This window comes from Oryctolagus cuniculus, chromosome 6 (genome assembly GCF_964237555.1).
Source record: "Oryctolagus cuniculus chromosome 6, mOryCun1.1, whole genome shotgun sequence".
In the NCBI taxonomy this organism is placed as follows: Eukaryota; Metazoa; Chordata; class Mammalia; order Lagomorpha; family Leporidae; genus Oryctolagus; species Oryctolagus cuniculus.
Genome location: NC_091437.1, coordinates 24,186,304 through 24,203,900, shown reverse-complemented (window position 1 = coordinate 24,203,900; position 17,597 = coordinate 24,186,304). Strand labels below are relative to the sequence as shown.

The 17,597-nt window shown below is 58.7% G+C and overlaps 1 protein-coding gene across 2 annotated transcripts in view; it reads left to right on the top strand.

Moving 5' to 3' along the window:
* Window positions 1-12,775, top strand: part of TRPC7 (transient receptor potential cation channel subfamily C member 7) — a 137,467-nt gene extending 124,692 nt beyond the window's left edge. Inside the window, exons 9-12 of one of the 2 annotated variants that reach the window (XM_070076126.1) lie at window positions 1,510-1,731; window positions 2,322-2,399; window positions 8,437-8,512; window positions 10,533-12,775. In XM_070076126.1, the coding sequence (XP_069932227.1) occupies window positions 1,510-1,731; window positions 2,322-2,399; window positions 8,437-8,512; window positions 10,533-10,702 (546 nt within the window). In that variant the 3' untranslated portion in view covers window positions 10,703-12,775. Of the gene's footprint in view, window positions 1-1,509; window positions 1,732-2,318; window positions 2,400-8,436; window positions 8,513-10,532 lie in introns of both variants that reach the window. The other variant, XM_070076125.1, reaches the window with a different exon arrangement.
* The last annotated feature ends 4,822 nt before the right edge of the window (window positions 12,776-17,597 follow it).

Here is a 17,597-nt window from a genome sequence, read left to right as displayed (position 1 = left end):
TCACTCCTAAGCAAAGCAAACCCAGTGGTCTTCACTGTGACCTTTTCCTTATGGGGTACCCGGTGCTACCTTGCTATGTAGCCATTACCTGTGGGAATGAGCACAGGCCCAGTGCCAACCTCAGGGCTGTCCGTTGCACGGATGAGCGAGCCCAAGGCTGGCCTAAAGCCACACAGTTAAATAAGGGCTTTGCAAGCCAGGCCTGATTCCTAATCCCACCCTCCTGCCGGGCCTCAAACTGTCCTCCAAAGACAGCGGTCCACTTCTCTGGCTTCTCTGGAAAAACTCCTGCCATGTCTCAGCGGTCACTCAGCACTCTGCGTGATCGGACAGAGGAGCTGACCCTGGGCTGGAAGCTAAGCCCTCCAGCAGGGAAGAGAACTTGGCTGGACCTCCCCCTACAAACCATAGTCAGGCTTGCTCTCCTTGAACCACATCCTCACAGGCAGCATTCTGACCAACAAGGAATGCACTAATGAATACACTGTGTTGTCCAATACGGTAGTCTCGAACCCTGCATCCCTGTTCAGTACTTCAGATGTGTTGGGCAGGCGTTTGGCATAGTCGTTAATCTGCTGCTTGGAAGGCCTGCATTCCATATCAGAGGGCGTGAGTTGCAGGGTTGGTCCCTCAGCCAATGCCAGGTTCCTGCTGAGGTGCACGCTGGGAGGCACCAGGTGATGGCTCAAGTAACTGCATCCCTGCCACCCATGTGGGAGACCCAGACTGAGTTCCAGGCTCCTGGCTTTGGCCTGGCCCAGCCCCAACTGTTGTGAGCATTTGTGAAGTGAACCAGCAGGTGGTGGAAGAGCTGTGTGTGTGTGTGTGTGTGTATGTAAAATAAAATGAAAGTAAACACATTTTCAAAAAAATGTTGAAACATGGCTATTCCAGATTGAGATATGCTTTACGTAAAAACACCATGTTGGATTTCAAAAATGTAGCACATGGGAGAAAAAAAAAGGCAGGCTACCTCCTTAATATTTTCATAGCAGTTACATGTTAACAAAATGTTTGAATCTGATAGACTAAACCCCATTACATCACTGAAATTAATTTTTCTTATTACAATGAGACAAGCAGAAAACTGAAACTCACCTGGTGGCTCTGCTTCCTGGCCTGCATTTCTGTTGGGCAGCACCTCTCTACAGCACACACACGTCAGTGCTGTGGGGGGCGGTGAGCCAGCCAGCACAGCTGGAAAAATCAGAGGGGAACACGCTGAGCTGGCAGTGGGGAAAGTTGCAAACTCACAACAGCGGGGCAGGTGTCCCGGGCAGAACACGGGGCGTGGCATGAACTGGCTGAGGGTTTTCAGCAGTGAGCCCCAAGGAGGTCTGCGGAGAGCGTTAGGAGGCCCTGGGTGCCTGTCGAGAGCAAACGCCCCGTGCTTAGACTATGTGGAGAGGGTGACGGGCCCCAGAGGCGCCACAGCCTCCCCGCTCACCCCGCGGCTCAGTTGGTGAATGGTGGCCTTTGATGGTGTGCTGTGGTTTCCCTTGCCCACAGGAGGATGCAGATGTGGAGTGGAAATTTGCCCGCGCGAAACTCTGGCTGTCTTACTTTGATGAAGGAAGAACTCTACCTGCTCCCTTTAATCTAGTGCCAAGTCCTAAATCGTTTTATTATCTCATAATGAGAATCAAGATGTGCCTCATAAAACTCTGCAAATCTAAGGCCAAAAGCTGTGAAAATGACCTTGAAATGGGCATGCTGAATTCTAAATTCAGGGTAGGTGGCACTGGTGGATGGGGCGAGGCCGCAGGTGGCGGGGAGGAGGGAGTCGTGGGTGTTTGGCAGCCCCTGGCGCGAAGGAAGCAGGAGCTGGAGAAGCTGTGGCTGTGGAGTCTGCTGGGCACAGCAGCAAAGCCCCTTCTCCTTGAAGGTCCTTGGAGAAGTCACCTGGGCCTTAGCGGGCTGCCTGGCTGAGCCGCGGCCCCAGGGGAGGGAACTTCTCAGCGGGCTGGGTGTGCAGTAGCCCTTCCCAGGAAGGAGCGGAGACAAAGCTTCCCCGGCCCAGCTTCTCCCCCGGCTGCAGAGTCTCAGTGCTTGTTAGCGGAGCCGAGCGTCTCAGGAGGCCTCGGGAGAGACACCCACACAGCTTTACCTCAGGACTTCCTGAACAGAGCTGGCCAAACCCTGCCCCGCAGCCCTGGTTAACATCCACAGAACGGAGTCTCCAGAAACTGTGTGCTGGGAAGAACCCCTGGAGAGGCAGCCCCATACGTGCAGAGTGCTCGGGTCCCACCGTGTGCACATGTATACAATCACGCACACATGTAAGTATGCGTGTATGTTTCTATTTTTTTTTCCCCCAGAAGACTCGATACCAAGCCGGCATGAGGAATTCTGAGAACCTGACAGCAAATAACACTTTCAGCAAGCCCACCAGATACCAGGTAACCACCCCTTTCACGTGGACGGAAGTGGATGCCACCAGGACACAGAGTTAGTCACATGGCTGGGTCACCCCCAGAACACAGCTTCATCCCTTCCTGCCCAGAGCAGAATGTTTTGAATGGCAACCACAAGCCAGGCACTTACTGTGGCTGCAAACGTGGTTCCTCCCTCGGTGGCACCTGTGTCTAGGAAGGAGAGACAGTGAACACGGAACACAGAGAATACGTAATTCGGATTAGGCAGAGTGCCAAGAAGACAGCCTTTGAAATGGCGAGAAACAGGGAGCCCCTGCTTAGACACAGCCATCAGAGCGAGAGGAGAGGAAGCAGGACCTCACAGGTGGGAAGGGGTCGCAGGTAGAGGATAGAAGCATGAGAGGCCCGAGGGGAGAAACGTGACCAGTGCAGAGCCGCAGGGGCCGGGGAGCCGAGGAGAGCAGGAGAGCGGGCAGGAGGGCAGGGCCAGGCCAGCATCCGCACGTGGGTCAGGTGCATTCAATCTAACTTCTCCAGGAGGGGCGGGCGGGGGAATGCTGCAGGGCTGGGGATGACCACGTTGCATTTGTACCCTTCAGAAGGCCGCCTCGCTGCCCTAATGAAACAGGCAGGACAACAGCAGCAGCAGGGAGACCAGCGCAGGGGCGTGGGACCGCCGGGCTGTGGGGCTGGGGTGTGAGTCGGCAGCTGCAGGAGAGCAGATTCTGTGCACCCTCTGCGTGCGCAGCCGGCGAGCCCACGTGCCGGCTGGCTGTGGAGGGCAGAGCAGGACCCAGCACGGCTCCCTGCCGGATACGGGGGTCTCCCGTGGGCGGCTAGCCTGCGACTGCCAGCCTGCTACAGCTGCGGGGAGAGATTTTTACCAGCTCTTTCCTGCCTGCAGCATGGCACTGCTCTGCAGGTGAGCACCAGAGCTCCGGGCCAGAGCGCAGTGGCCCAGGAGCCCCCGATCAGTGGCAGCTGTGGGCTATGGAGGCCAGAAGCGCGGCCCACGTTCCCTGCCACCCTCCTCTGCAGGATCAGCGGTTTCATTCGCGCTGATCATTTCTTACCAGATGTCAATCTGAGTCTGTCCCAAGCTTTCCTTTGGGCCTGGGGGACTGTCCCTGGTGCCCCCTTCCCAAAAGGAGCGATTTCAAAGCCAGCATCTTGCAGACAGCTAACGGTCCAGGTTTCAGAAGCCAGCTGTGCAGTTAGAAGGATTTAATTGTACAATTAAGAAACAGCTCAGCCCTCAAAGCACTTAAGAGTTTTATCGGATGACATAGGCTAAAAATCGGCCACGAGCAAATCTTATATTTAATCGTGCACAAAATTGCAACTGCCCAGTATGATCTGCTTTGAGTTATGTTACAGGCCAAATCCTTTGATCACTGGAGGGATTGTTATTTCTCGACTTCTCAGGGAGAAGTATAGATTATTCGTGTCATGGAAAAGATAGAGAGCCCCAGACGGGTTAAGGCCAAATCTCTCCTGGGTTCGGAGCACAAGCAGCCTCTGAGATAAGAAGACTGATGATGTGTGAACGTCCTGTACCCAGGGTGAATCCTCCCTCAACGAGACCATTTTCCCCATCAGCTTCCATCATCGCCGGCTGAGTCTCTGCTGCCTTAACTCTCCCCTGCACTTCCTGCCCTGATTACAGAGATCCGGAGGTGTGCAGCCTCAGGCTACCGATGACCTTGGAAAATTCTGCTCACCTTGCTATGTTATGAATCCATGCAGGAAGGCCTGGGGCTACTTATTCATAGTTGTCACAGAAAAGAAGAAAGAAAAACCAAGCCAGCAGGCATCAGAGGGAAAGGGCTGAGGGCACGGCAGCCAGGGGCTGGGAGAACCCTGCATCCGCACAGGGGCCCTCGGCTCAGCCCTGCCCGGTTACTTCCCGGCGTCTTCCTGTCTGCTCACCTTGGGAATAAACCTTGAGACAATGCCGAAAGACAGCAGAGAGCAGGCTAAACCCCAGCCCAGGGGTAGCCTCGCCAATCCCTGGCAGAGAGGCACTTCCTTAAACCCATTTAACAGATGAGGGAACTGAGGCTGCATGGCCAAGGTCACAGCCTGCTGAACTGTGATGTGTCTGACAGACAGGACACCCCACCTGCAGCACATCACATCAGCCTGGCACTTGATGTTCCTCATCTTTGCAGTGTTGCACCCAAGCCTTCCAAGCCTCGGGAGGGTGGGGGAGGGGGCAGCAGCAAGAGCAGGAGGCGGCACTTGCACACTTTTGCCACCAGCAGCAGCAGCTGGTGAGGCTGCAGGATGGGCTTGCGCAGGGATCGGACCAAGACTCCTTGGACTCACCGGAAGTCTTCCGCGTTGCCTTGCTTTCCTCCCGGGGCAGCCTCCACGTGTGCAGGGAGCATGCAGAGCCCAGTCCACTCTGTCTTAGCAGGCAGGCCCTGCCCAAGCTAAGGAGGTATCCTGCCGGCCTCTCACACTGCCCAGGTTCTCAGAACTCAGGGAGCCTCCCCACGACGGAGCGCTGCGGCTCTCGCACACCGAGCAAGGAAGCCCGCTTCCTGTCTGTCTCCTTGCTGGGTCACGGCTGTCCGCGAGCTGGTGTCCGTGTGCAGCCAGTTGGTCCTTTGCCCTGTCGTGATGGAGGGCAGCTCCTCCAGAGCAGAGGCTGGCTCTGCTCTGCCCCTCTTACACTCCAGGGTGAGTGTAAGTGTGGAAAGTGTTCCACAAACTGGTTTCTTGCTTTTGCAGTGTTTTTTCCAGGCCAGGCTCTCTGGACATGAGACCAAACGCTAGAAGAAAAGCCATGGTATTGGAGAAGCGGCCAGAGTGTGCCCCCCCTTTTAGAGCTGGCCTGTGACCTGTCCAAGGTCAGCCGTGCCAGCTGATGAGAGTAGGGGTGCAGGGGTTAGCAGACCCTACACCCCATCTCTGACAGTTGTCTCTAAACCACAGACCCCAGGCACCTGTCATTCACAGCAGCCACCTCGTCCCCAGAACCCAGTGGGGAGGGCTCTTTTCCACCTCCGTGGAGCCTCTGCTGCAGAGCAAGGCAACTGGAGGGGACAGATGGCCCTGCCTTCTTCCCCCACTCTGGTGTCTGCTAAACCCGGTTTGACCAGTGACTCGCCATGGGCTCCATCTGCCCATTCTCCCAGTGTTCCTCAATTTCCTTTCCCCAGTGGCAGCATGGTTCCCTCTGGATCCTACCTCGCTGGCCATCTTGAGCAGTCAGCAGGAGTTCTCCTCGGCTGGGTCCTCTTGCCTGTAGCAAGCCCTTTCTCTTGCCCTGCACTGGCTGCAGCCCGAGGCCTCCTCCCTGGTGTGGACCCACGTGACCTCTACTCCCACCTGCCACACACCTCACGATCCTCCATGCGAGTATTCTTTTGCCTGGGTGACCTTGCAGAGCGTAGTCATCTCCAGTCCTTGCTGAGTGCGTGGGGACAGAGCTGGAGGAGTTGTTGCCACCAGGGCCACAGTAGCATGGGGAAAGTTTATCATCTCCATGAACCGGAGAACTCTGTGGAGGGGAGCAAGCCGAGGTGGGACACTCCTCCAGGGAGCTTGCTGTCTCCCGTTGGAATGAAGGAGCGCAGGCTTCGATGCCCATCCTTTCTGGGAGCGGACGGCCGCTGTGGCACCCACATGAAATAGAGCCCGGGGCTTTGCAGCCCCTGCAGACCTCCTGGCGGCAGCACGGGCATCTTGGCCTTGCAGATCCCAGCCTGTCTAACGTGCATGCGCCAGCCAGAAGCAAGAGCCCTAGGAGAGCTTGATGTTGCTAAGAACCAGCCGGCGGCCACGCTGCTCTCCCTGCTGCCTTTACGGTGAACTGGGGGAGGGCGGCCAGTCAGGGTCCCTGTACTTCTTCAGCTCATCCGATTCTGCTTCCACCAGAAGCACCTATGAGCGTGATGCGCGCTGAGGGTTTGACCGTGAATGAGCACCGAGTATGCAGAACCCTAGCTCCGTGCAAGCATCCAGTGGTCCAGAGTGGGCCATGAGCCCTGGTGCCAATGCCATGCCAGTGGCCCCCTTCCCCCAGCAGGGACCACCCTGTGAGGTCTAGCGAGGCTTCCTCCTGCGTGCACACAAAGACTTGGTACCAGAAGGGGCTCGAATCTTCTCTTGACTGATGGGAGCCGGGGACTGAGTATTGCATCTTGTGCCCTTACCACATGCACCCAGCTTTTCTCAGAAGCTGTAGAAACCCCAGCTTTGGTTTCCACCTTGGTTAAGTCCCAAACCTGCCACTTCTTGGCTGTGTGACCTTGGAGAAGTCAGCTCCTTCTCTGAGCCTAACAGCTGCCCTCTCACTCTGATTCTGGGAGGCCTGGATGAGACCATTTTTTGTGACTGAGGCTAACAGGGCCCTGGCCTGCAGGAAGCATTCAATGCTTTGTGTCTTTGCTTCTTTTCCTGGAGGAGGCTGGTGAGCAGGATCTCACCTATTCAGAACACGTGGGGCTTGAGGGGCACATTCTGCACTTGGGGTAAACGCTGCCGGCTGTTTTTACTCTAGTTGCTCAGGAACACAGGGAGCACGGTAGGCAGGAGACACTGGGATTGCGGCTGCCACTGGGAACGGTTCCGCCCAGCGCTGGTTCCCCACCCGCCTCCGGTGCTCAGTACACCGTACACCCTCAGTGTTGGGACTCGCTCACTGACAAAGCCCCAGACTCCTCGTTCCTGAGTTTTTCTCTGAAGAGGCGGCACAATGAAGCTAGATCGCTTTAACCTGTGCCATGCTGAAAGTTTGCAGAGGAAGAACACACCCGAGTTCCTTACACAGTGACAAGGGCAGAGATTTAGATACGGGGGCTGGGGCGGCGGGGGCTTCGACCCTGAGGACGCTTTGGTTTTGTTTTTACAACTCAAAGTGAAAACAGCGCCAGGCGTCCTGGAACGCTCTCTGCCCATCCGACCCGGACAGTCCGCGTCATCGGCCAGCAGAACGCCCACGGAGGCTCTAGCACTCATCTGGCCATGCCCAGGCCTCCCTGAGAAGGAGCAGCTCGAAGGCAGCTTGCTGCTGTCCCGCGGGAAGTCAGACGGCAGCACAGAGCCAGGGGTCCGGGAGCGGGGGGTGCAGCTCTGGGCTGAGCACCTTCGCACAAACCCGGGAGTCGTGGAAGCACAGGCTAGAGCTGGCTCCTGGGTGCGGTCCGTGAGCCCCCCCGGTTCCGTCCTAGGCATCCAGGCCCTTGCCCCTTTTTTGTCTTGAACCCGACTAGTCAGAGAGAACTGAGCAGGCCGCTCAACTTCACGCACCAAATCAAGGATCCCTGTGGGTTCTTCCATGTGCAAAACGCTCTGCTCCGTCCTCAGGTGCTAGCAACAGGCAGGCCCAGGGAGCAGGGAAATCCCACCCTCTCCTCCCCACTGCTCAGCTCTCGGTGAGTCAGCAGGCCCAGCCAGCAGACACTTTTAACCCGTGTGATTTCACAGGAACCCTGGAACGAGGAGCTGGCAAAATCCAAAGTTCAGCTCCTGTAGTCGCTCTTACACTTGGCTGTATTCTTGGCATGTGCTGCGTGTTTATTCCTGCCTCGTTTGCTTAAAGAGCACAGCTTCTGCGCAATAAATAGAACCACCTTCTCCAGCATGGCCGGAAGTGCGGTGCCAGGCCTGAGGGGTTTCGTGGGAAGCGGCATCTCCGGCAGCTTCCAGAGGCCACCCTCTGCACCCCACCCCCAGGCTGCAGGCGCTGCTGCTTCTAGTGGGAATTTTCCGAGAAGCAGGGCCTGATTTCTGCAGATGTCCACTCACGGGCAGTGCACCTGCCGGCCATCACCTCCAAGGGATGCAGCTGTGTCGGACTGGCTGGCTGAGACCTCCCCAGGGTGGAGCAGGGCCATGGTCCCAGATGACTCATATCCCCACCCTCCATCAGCTTGGCTCAGGACAGGTGTTCTGGTCTTAACCCCAGTGTTAGGTGGACACCGGCTCCTGGGCGGAGGGGTTGGTAAGCAGCCAGGCTGGTCAGGCTACCCCTGCAGAGGGCGCCACAGGGGGAGGCGGCGTGGCACTGCCTGGGCCAGGCTTCTGTGATCCTCTCTCCTTCACGTTTCAGAAAATCATGAAACGCCTCATCAAAAGGTACGTCCTGAAGGCCCAAGTGGACAGAGAAAATGACGAGGTCAACGAAGGTGAGTGGCCAGTGCCCGCAGCATCCGCTCTGTGGCCTGGGCATCAGACGGGGTCTCGGGGCGTGGAGGTCCCGGTGGTCCCAGTGTTGCTGGGAGACCGCATCGTTCAGCCTCCCCTCATTCTAACGCCCCTAAGAGGCTTCTGGCTCCGGCACCCGCTCTGCCTCCCCGCGGTGGGGGTGGGGACAGCCCTGTCTGTGGGCCCCGCTCCCTCTCCCGGCATGGCCATGGGATTCAGTCACACAGCCTCCACCTTGGCGACCTAACCAGATCACCATGAACCCAGGATTAGGGGGCGCGAGTGAGCTCGTGAGTTCAGCAGACAGTTCTTGTTCCAACCACAGCAGGCAGCAGGCAGTTTCCGCGCCCACGCGGGCGTCCACACAATGTAGGGTTGTGGGCTTGCAGTCTCCGTTTTCCTGGCCGGCAGCCTCCAGGGCTGCCCTGGCCTGGACCACACCTCAGAGCCTGCAGCCCACTGCTCCTGCCACCCCGCCTCGCTTGCCTGGGCCTCCCACCGCTCCGCCCCGCTCTGCCGCCTTCCTCCTCTACTTCCGAGGATTCCGGGGTTAGGCTGGGCCCACCAGATGACCCAGAATGGCCACCTTGCTCGCTGATGTCGCCACTCTAGCAGGTGGATCGCCAGTCAGCAGGATGTGGGCCCACTGCACAGGGGGACACACAACGTGGCTGCCACAGTGACAGCCATTCTGAGTCGGCCTTGTGTCCCAGAATCCCGTGCCCACCCGCGCCCCATGGACGCACATGCAGAGGGCAGGCGGCTCACTGCCTGTGGGTCTGCCCTTGGCTCGGCCCCCTGTCTGCGGCTGTGACAGCCAGCAGCGTGTCTCAGGGTGCTGACCACCTCCAAGCCGGCTGTCAGAACTACAGACTCCAGACCTGACCACGGCCCTGGGGTGGGGGCTAGGGTCTGCACGGGGCTCCCACCTGGAGGGGACTCGGAGGCACCCTGAATGTCCAAAGGACATTATCTTCAAGGCCGGGGTGATTTTCAAGAGTGACTTCACCCCAGGCCGTTAATCTCCATCAGACACTGAGGGTAAATGTTCGCTACCTAGATAGGGCCCCATCCTCATCTGTGTGGCCCCTGGGGCCGGAGCCTGGTGGGCCACCAGGTGGTCTTCCTCTGTGTCCCAGGGCACAGCCTGACGCTGCAGGTGGCCGAGTGGCAGTCATGGTCCCACCCCTACTGCTGCGGCTCGCACATAAGACGCCTGGGTGTCCGCCCGCCAGCCTCAGGCGGTGTGTGACAGCAACTGAGGCAACTGTGGATGGGTATAGAAAAGTGAGAGACCCGGGTGCCATGCCGCTTAACTGCCACCGTGAAACCGGGGCGCGGTGAAGCACCTGGTGCAAAGGAAATTGGGGTGTTTGCATCTGTCAGACGGATCCAACCGCGGCATCAAGTCTCTGCCTCTCACGTTCGAGCAGCATCCCTGAAAAGCAGCCCCAAATAGCACGTCCAGACAGCGGCCTCCGCCCCAGGCAGGCTCAGCAAGACGCTGCCGACCCCTCCTTGTGGTTCCTGGAAATGGTCCCCCTGCCCTGGGCTTCTGCCCACGTGGCTCCCGTGGCTCGCTGTGGTAGTCAAGCGTGACAGGCCCCGCTTGGCGGCCCCGTGCTGCAGAAGCAGGCAGCTCAGACGCCTGGCGCGGCGAGGCTGTGTGGCTGGGCTCCCTCCCGGGAGGCGGCCGGCTCCGAGGCTGCTCAGGCTCCTGGGGTTTCTCCCTCTCCCATAAATGCCAGCAGAGCACAGTCCTGAGGGTGCGACTCGGAGAGCGGGGATCCCACGAGCCCACCGTGAAACGTGTGCCGCCTCGCGGCTCTCAGGGAGCAGAGGGGCTGTGATGGACACCTCGCCCTCCCGAGGGCAGCGGGGCTGGCATCAAAACACAGCTCCCGCGGCCTCGCCTCCACCCCTGGGGGCTGCGTGCCCCCCGCACCCGAGGCCTGGGCCCCTTCCCGCTCACACTCAGCCAAATGCTGTCTGTCCTCGCAGGCGAGCTCAAGGAGATCAAGCAAGACATCTCCAGCCTGCGCTACGAGCTGCTGGAGGAGAAGTCGCAGGCCACCGGCGAGCTGGCGGATCTCATCCAGCAGCTCAGCGACAAGTTCGGCAAGAACCTGAACAAAGACCACCTCCGTGTCAACAAGGGCAAGGACATCTAGCAGCCCGCCGGCCCTGCGACTTCCACCAGCATTCCAGGCCAGGCTGCCCCCAGGACACAGGGGGACCCGCTGGCGACTCCTCGGGCCCAGCGGCCTACCTGGGCCCAGCAGTGGTGTCGGTCGAGGCCGTGGGGTAAGCCGAGCTGCCACACGAGGAGGGGACATGCCCGACACCGGTGAGACCTCCAGTCCCGACACAGTGGGCTGCGTCCCTGTGTCCACAGCAGGCAAAGGCCATCCTGGATGCACACACGTGCCCTCCCACCGCCCTGGGCCACAGCTCTGCGTGTCGGGGACGACCAAGACCTCATCCCATGCCCCTCCCCCACCCCACCCCCAAACCGCAGAACCGGGAGGTGACCTGTGACCTACTCTTAAGTGCCAGACGAGAACACAGATAGCCTAATAGCAACATAGTTCTATTTGTTTATAAAAAAAGTTTAAAAATCCTAAATCAAAAATTGTACTGTAGGTAGTGCTGTTTAGAAAACAACACCAAATTCCAAATGATGTATTTTTACCTTTATTATCTTGTATTTACTATTTTTACCTAAAATGGAAAGAAATAAAAATTACCTCATCCTCTCCTGGGGAGACGCTGTGCCCTTTCTGGGAGTGACCTGGAAACCCTGGCCCTGAACACCCTGGAGAGGGGGCCACCCCACAGAGCCTGCAGCCAAGACCCCCAGCGAGTTGCTGGCCCCAGCCACCACCTCCAAGCCCCGCCTCCTATCCCAAGTTCAAAAAGGTCAGGAAAAAGGCACAGGGATTCGGAGGGAGGTGAGAGGTCACCCTCCCCCACCCAGCCTTCCTGGAAAGCATCCTCCCCTGGGAATGGAGGGGCCCAGCTGTGGGTGGAGAAGTGGCCACCAGAGGGCGCCCGGTCCCAGACAATGCCACCATGCTCAGGTTAGAGACGCGACCACCGTCACCCAGGAGTAATGCTGCCCAGATGAGCAGCAGGTCTGCACCCAGGGCTCCATGCCCCAGGCCAGGGGATGCCCAGCAGCCCTGGGAGGAGGGTCTTGGTGACAAATGCAGATGCCCTGGAGAGGAAAACAAGTACACGCGCGCACACACACACACACCCCTGCACGTGTGTGATGCTTGTATTTAGATGTATACCAGCCAGCCATCTTTAGAAAGCTCAGATCTAGGCACAGCCTTCAAATCGTTTGTGCCCCAAAATGAAATCTTTTAATTCCATTTTCCTACACATTTTCTCAAGTACCTTCGTATACCTCCAGGGGCACACATTTCTCCCTCACTGTGCTACAAGAACACAGCAGATCCGAGGAGGTGGCAGACAGAAGTGCAGCTGGTGCCAGCCCTGAGGGGGTAGGAGGGCTCCCACAAGCTAGGCACTCGGCCCAGCCCTCTGCTGCACAGGCATCCAGGTCCCGCGTCGCCAGATCTTCTCATATCTGGGGGCCCAGGGCCCAGAGCTGTGGCTCACCGCCCTGTGCGTAAACACAACAGAAGCAAGGCGTCCGCAGGGGCAGTGGGCAGGCCCCTGTGCACGGGTGTTGACCTGACTCTGGCCCAGGAGCTGTGCGCCTGGGGTCTGTGGGGGACCGTGGATGGATTTCCAAGAACATTCAAGTTCCCCAGTGCCCTTCCGAGGGTGTGCTTGTCCTTGTGCTGTTCTGCTCCGCAGAGATTACCTGGAGCGTGTCTCAGATACTCACCATCCCCCACCCCCACCCCCAGGCCTGCGGATGGATGCTGAGTGAATTCATCCGGCCAGCATCCGCTCAGCCCCTGGCCGAGTTCGGGGGCGGAGCTCAACGTGGCCAGCAGGGCTCCTTTTTCAGCCTGGCCTCCTCACACAGAGCTTGACACACGTCGTGCAAGTGCACCAGCTGTAGCCAGCGTTTCTGGGAGATTTTCCTTCAGATCTCCCACTACCTTCCTCCGAATGCTGATAAAGTCATCTGCAACGCATTATTCAATTTCCCTATCTGCCTTCAACCAGAGACAGCTGGCAACCCCATTTTCAAACTGTGGGCACCCTTTTCCTATTAAACCTAAGTCTCAAATCTGCTCTTTGCAGAGATAAAGGAAAACAAGTCCCAGTGCGTAATTAAAAACCGGGCCAGAAAACTGGCACCATCCCTGAGGCTTTCGATTCCATGGCGGAGGGACAAGGTGGCCCAGGGACCGGTGCAGGGCTGCTGGGCAGATGGAGCAGGCAGGGCTGGCAGCCCCTCTGCTGGAGAGCTGTGCCGACGCCTGGAGACAACAGCTGGTGGAGCTCAGAGCCTGCAGCCAGGATGAGACGCGGGTGCTTTCCCAGGCACTGACACCCTCCCTCACCTCCCCGTCTCAGGGCGGTGCTGAAAGAGCAGGTAGGGAAAACAGCTCTTGGAGAAACCAAGCCAGAGGGTGGAGAATAGAAGCAGCGCAGGGCCTCAGGCCAGAGAGGGGAGGACGTAGGGGACCCCACCCACATGTGCACACTGCCCCGAGGGCCCCTCCATGCCATCCCAACCACAGGTGTGCGCAGTGTCTGCTGGGGGAGCCCAGTGTGGTGGCTGGGTGTGCTTAATTCCCCGCTGGGGACTGGCACAGGACAAGGAGGCGGCACCAATGGGCCTGAAAAACTCCAGGAGGGTAGCAAAACTGCAGGCCGCTGCCGCCGCCACTGCCACCCCTCAGCCCAGGCGTGGCTGCACCTGCACCCCATCTCCCTCCCAGACACAGCCCAGAGGAGGCCTCGCCCCTTCCCCAGCACCGGTCACTGTGCTTGGGGCTTGGGAGGAGCAGCCCCTGGCCAGGCCTCTGGGGTAAGCAGCGGTTAGGCAGTGAGTTCTGCAGTCACAGATCCCCTTCCGATGGATCCCGCTAGGCCCCAGCAAATCCCCGAGTCTCCCCCGTTAGTGCTGAGAGCTGCTGCTCGAGTGCTCACACTGGAGAGACTGCAGCAGCAGCCTGCCCCCACCCAGGACCCGCTCCTGCCCCCCCTGAAAGGTACCAGGTCCCAGGACGAAACCCTGGCTGCCACCGCCAGGCCCAGGGAAGCCGTGACCACACGCCTTCATCCCTCCCCCTGCCCGGGAGCACTCAGTGTCTGGTGACCAGTCAGCGGGCCCTGGACCCACCCCTCCTCCCAGGCTGATTGATGCCTGTGGGGAGGGCAGGGTTTGAGGGGCCCCTGAGGCCGGATGGCAAGGAGGTGGGATCTGCGCCCTGCTCATCCTCACTCTCCCCTACCCGCTAGCAGTGCGGATGCACCTGCAGGAAGGCACTCGTGCAAGCCGGCCAGGCATGGAACCCTCCGCCCACCCTGGGCCCCCGATGCATAGCAAGCCCCTGCACCAGCCTAACCTCATCCGCATCCTAGGAGCAGATCTGAGGATGTGTCACACTGTGGCAAATCCTACTAACTTTTTAAAAATGTTTATTTGAAAGGCACAGTGGAGGCCAGCACTAGGCTAAGCTCTACCTGCTGTGCCGGCATCCCACATGGTTTATGTCTTGACTACTCCTCTTCCAGTCCGGATCTCTGCTTATGGCCTGGAAAAGCAGCAGAAGATGGCCCAAGTACTTGGACACCTGTGCCCACGTGGGAGACCAGGAAGAAGCTCCCGGCTCCTGGCTTTGGCTTGGCCCAACCCCAGCCACTGCGACCATTTGGAGAGTGAACCAGCAGATGGAGGGCCCACCTCCCCCACTTCCCTCTGTCTCTAATTCTGCCCTTCAAATAAATAAAATAAATCTTAAAGAGAGACAGAAAGGCACAGCTGTGTTTATGTATGGGGAGGGTGGGGGGATCTTCTATCAGCGGGTTCGCTCCCCAAATGGCTGCAACTGTCAGGTTAGGCCAGACTGAAGCCAGGAACCAAGAACTCCATCTGGGTCTCCCACATGGGTACAGAGGCCCAAACACTTGGACATCTGCTGCTGCTTTCCCAGGTACATTAGCAGGAAGCTGGATTGGAAAAGGCAGCAGCCTAGGACTTGAACTGGAGCTTCAATACCGAATGCAAGCAGCAGCTTAATGCATTGCGCCATGGCACCAGCCCCAACCTACCAACATCAGCCCCACACAGCACCAGCCCCAACCTACAACATCAGCCCCACGCTGTACCACAGCACCAGCCCCAACCTACAACATCAGCCCACACTGCACCACAGCCCCAGCCCCAACTACCAACATCAGCCCCAGTACTGCTCCTCTGCTTCCCCAGGCCAGCGGACGGCAAGGACACCTGTGCACTCTGCTTCGTGGGGAGTGGCAGAGAAAGAAGGGGTGACAGGTGAGGACTCTGCCTTTTGAAGGCCCGGGCCTTTCGCCAAGAGGCCAATGGGGTAAAGAAGGAGCAGCTTGGGAGAAATGTGGTCTGGGAGCATGGCACAACGCGGGGTCCCTGGGGTTGGGACAGAGAGACATGCAGGGAAGGCCATGAGCTCAAGAGGTGCCAAGGTGGCCACAGACGGGGCTGGGCCCCAGGGTCCCGCATCCCAGCATAAGGGTCTGGTGGGAGCAGCGCCCCCACACCCCTAGCAGTTGCCAGGAAGAGCTGAAGGCCAGCCCCACCCACACCTCCTGGCAGCCCCTGCCCTGCCCATTGGAAGGGATGCACAGGAAGAGGGGTGGAACCTCAGCCTCCCCAGCTGGGACGGGGCAAAGTGTTCTCTGGTGACCATAAGCTTACAAAGTGCTGGCCGCAGGCCCGCAGAGTGCCTGAGTCAGACGACAGGGTCCCCGCGCCTGCACATGGTGGCTTCAGCTGCACCACTCACAGGCCCCTGTGCGCTGGGGCAGCTGACAGGGGAAGGCTGCATGCTGGGCAGCAGGCCCCACGCCCCTGCCCCATCCAGCCAACAGACAGCACGTTGGGGAAGCAGAAAGCAAGGAAGGCAACTTGAACCTGCAGACAAACCCTCCCAGAACACTTGGGTCTACGCACACACAGGGCACACAACACTTCCAGGAGCTCCTGCCACAGAGGAGAGCAGAAAGGTGGCAGGTACAGAGGCCAAGGGCGGGAGGAGGACAGGAGGTAAGGAGCGTAGAGGTCTGGACTGGCTGGGAACAGGTCCCACCCGACCCCAAACACAGGCCAGCACCTAAGCCCGCAACAGCCAAGCAGAGAACCAGAGCCAATCGTGCCGCTTCCTAGGCTGCCAGATGCGGCCTCTTTGAGTAGGGCTGCTGGATGGCAGAGCGCAGCGCTGGGTCACCTGTGGACGCCTCCCTGCCACACGGAAGCGGCCAGCCAATGAAGTCGGTCAGGGAAAGCAACAGGCGGAAGTAAAGAAGTGGGGCGTATGCCAGGGGCAGTGGCTGGGGCCTGGCTCTGCCACCTGCTTCCTGGAGCTCATCCTTGGATCTGGTGACTCCTTCCAGAAGCAAATCCATCACCCATCGTGTTCGTGCCGGTTTGCATGGGGGTCTGTTGTTTGCGGATGAACACGGGAATGATGCCATGGGACTGGGTTTGAGCTTCTGGGGTTTGCAGGCGCAAGGGCCAGAAACTGCCAGGACTGCTGTTCCTGAGATGCGGTCAGATTCTCGATCATGGGTGCTGGCCAGCAGCTGGGCCATGCTACTGTAGAGAGAGCCTGCCTCTGTGTCGTGAGGTACAGCTGGGCTGCTCTGGGGCCCAGGGGGCATCTGCCCCTGGAGACCAGGAGAGGGGGTCTTCCTGCTGTGCCCAGGCTCCCGTTTTGGACAGATGCAGAATTGGCTTGTGGAGCATCTCTGGGAAATCAGTAGTCTAGTGAGGCGTCTCTCAACAGCCAAGGACACAGCAGGTCACAGGGAGGCCAGTGCAGGGGGGTGGGGGGGGGAGGCAGGATGAGAGGACCAAGGCAGCCATCAGGGTAACCACAGTTATCAAAATACAACTAATATTGGGTCTGGGGCCTTCTGAGCATGGAACCCTGAGGGCCGCGGGACCCGAGCAGCTGTGGCACTGACACGGAGAGTCTTCCGACTGGTGATGTCAGCAGAAGGGCCGTGGCCAGCAGATCTGAGCGCGGATGAGAAGTGGCTCCCGGGATCATTCCAAGGATAGAACAGAACAGCGCCCCAGGGTGTCCTGCTGACTCCAGTCAATCACAGGATGGACACTGGAGCAGCCCCTGGTGTCTTCCCCAGCTGCAGAGCCAAGCCCTTCTGCAGGTGCGCACTCTGCCCACGAGCCGAGGCTGGCTTTGCAGACACGGGCTCCCGTCACGACGCTCACGGCACTGTCGCTGTCTGTCACCAGCAGTGTGAGTAGAATGTATATTCCAGGCTCCCGCAGAGGCCAAGGGCGTGTCTCCTCCTGATAGCTCTGCTTCAAAGACACACAGATGTTTTCACTTGTCCTGGAACTTCTGAGCCCGTCTGTCCCCAAGCACCGCTCAGAGGTGATTTCCATTACGCAGGCTGCGGGAAGGACAGTGTTGATGGATCAGTATTCCCGTCACTCTGGACAGGTTTCCAATTTTTCTCTCAAAACGTAGAAACACCATTTTCCTAACTCTGAAAGACCTTGCAGCCTGTGCGCCCCTGCATATAGAAGACATGAAAAGTTCAGCCGGAGGGGGTGACAGCAGGGACTTCCTGGAAAAGGGAGCTAACAGTCTGATACAAGAACGCAGGTGTGTGGGGCAACCAAACCATGGGATGGACACCTCCACTGCCCCCAGCACGAGTGGGCACCTACCCTTGGGGTCTTGGAGCAGGTGCTCAGTGATGCTAAAGACCAGGGGTAGGTACCTGGCACAGCATTTTAGGTCTCACTTGTGATGTCTGCATCCCATGGAGGAGTGCCTGGGACGAGTCCTGGCTCGCTTCCTGCTGATGTGCACACTAGGAGGCCCCAGGTGATCCCTCAAGTACTTTGGTCCCTGCTACCCACATGGGAGATTGAATTATGGGCTTCACCCTGGCTCAGCCCTG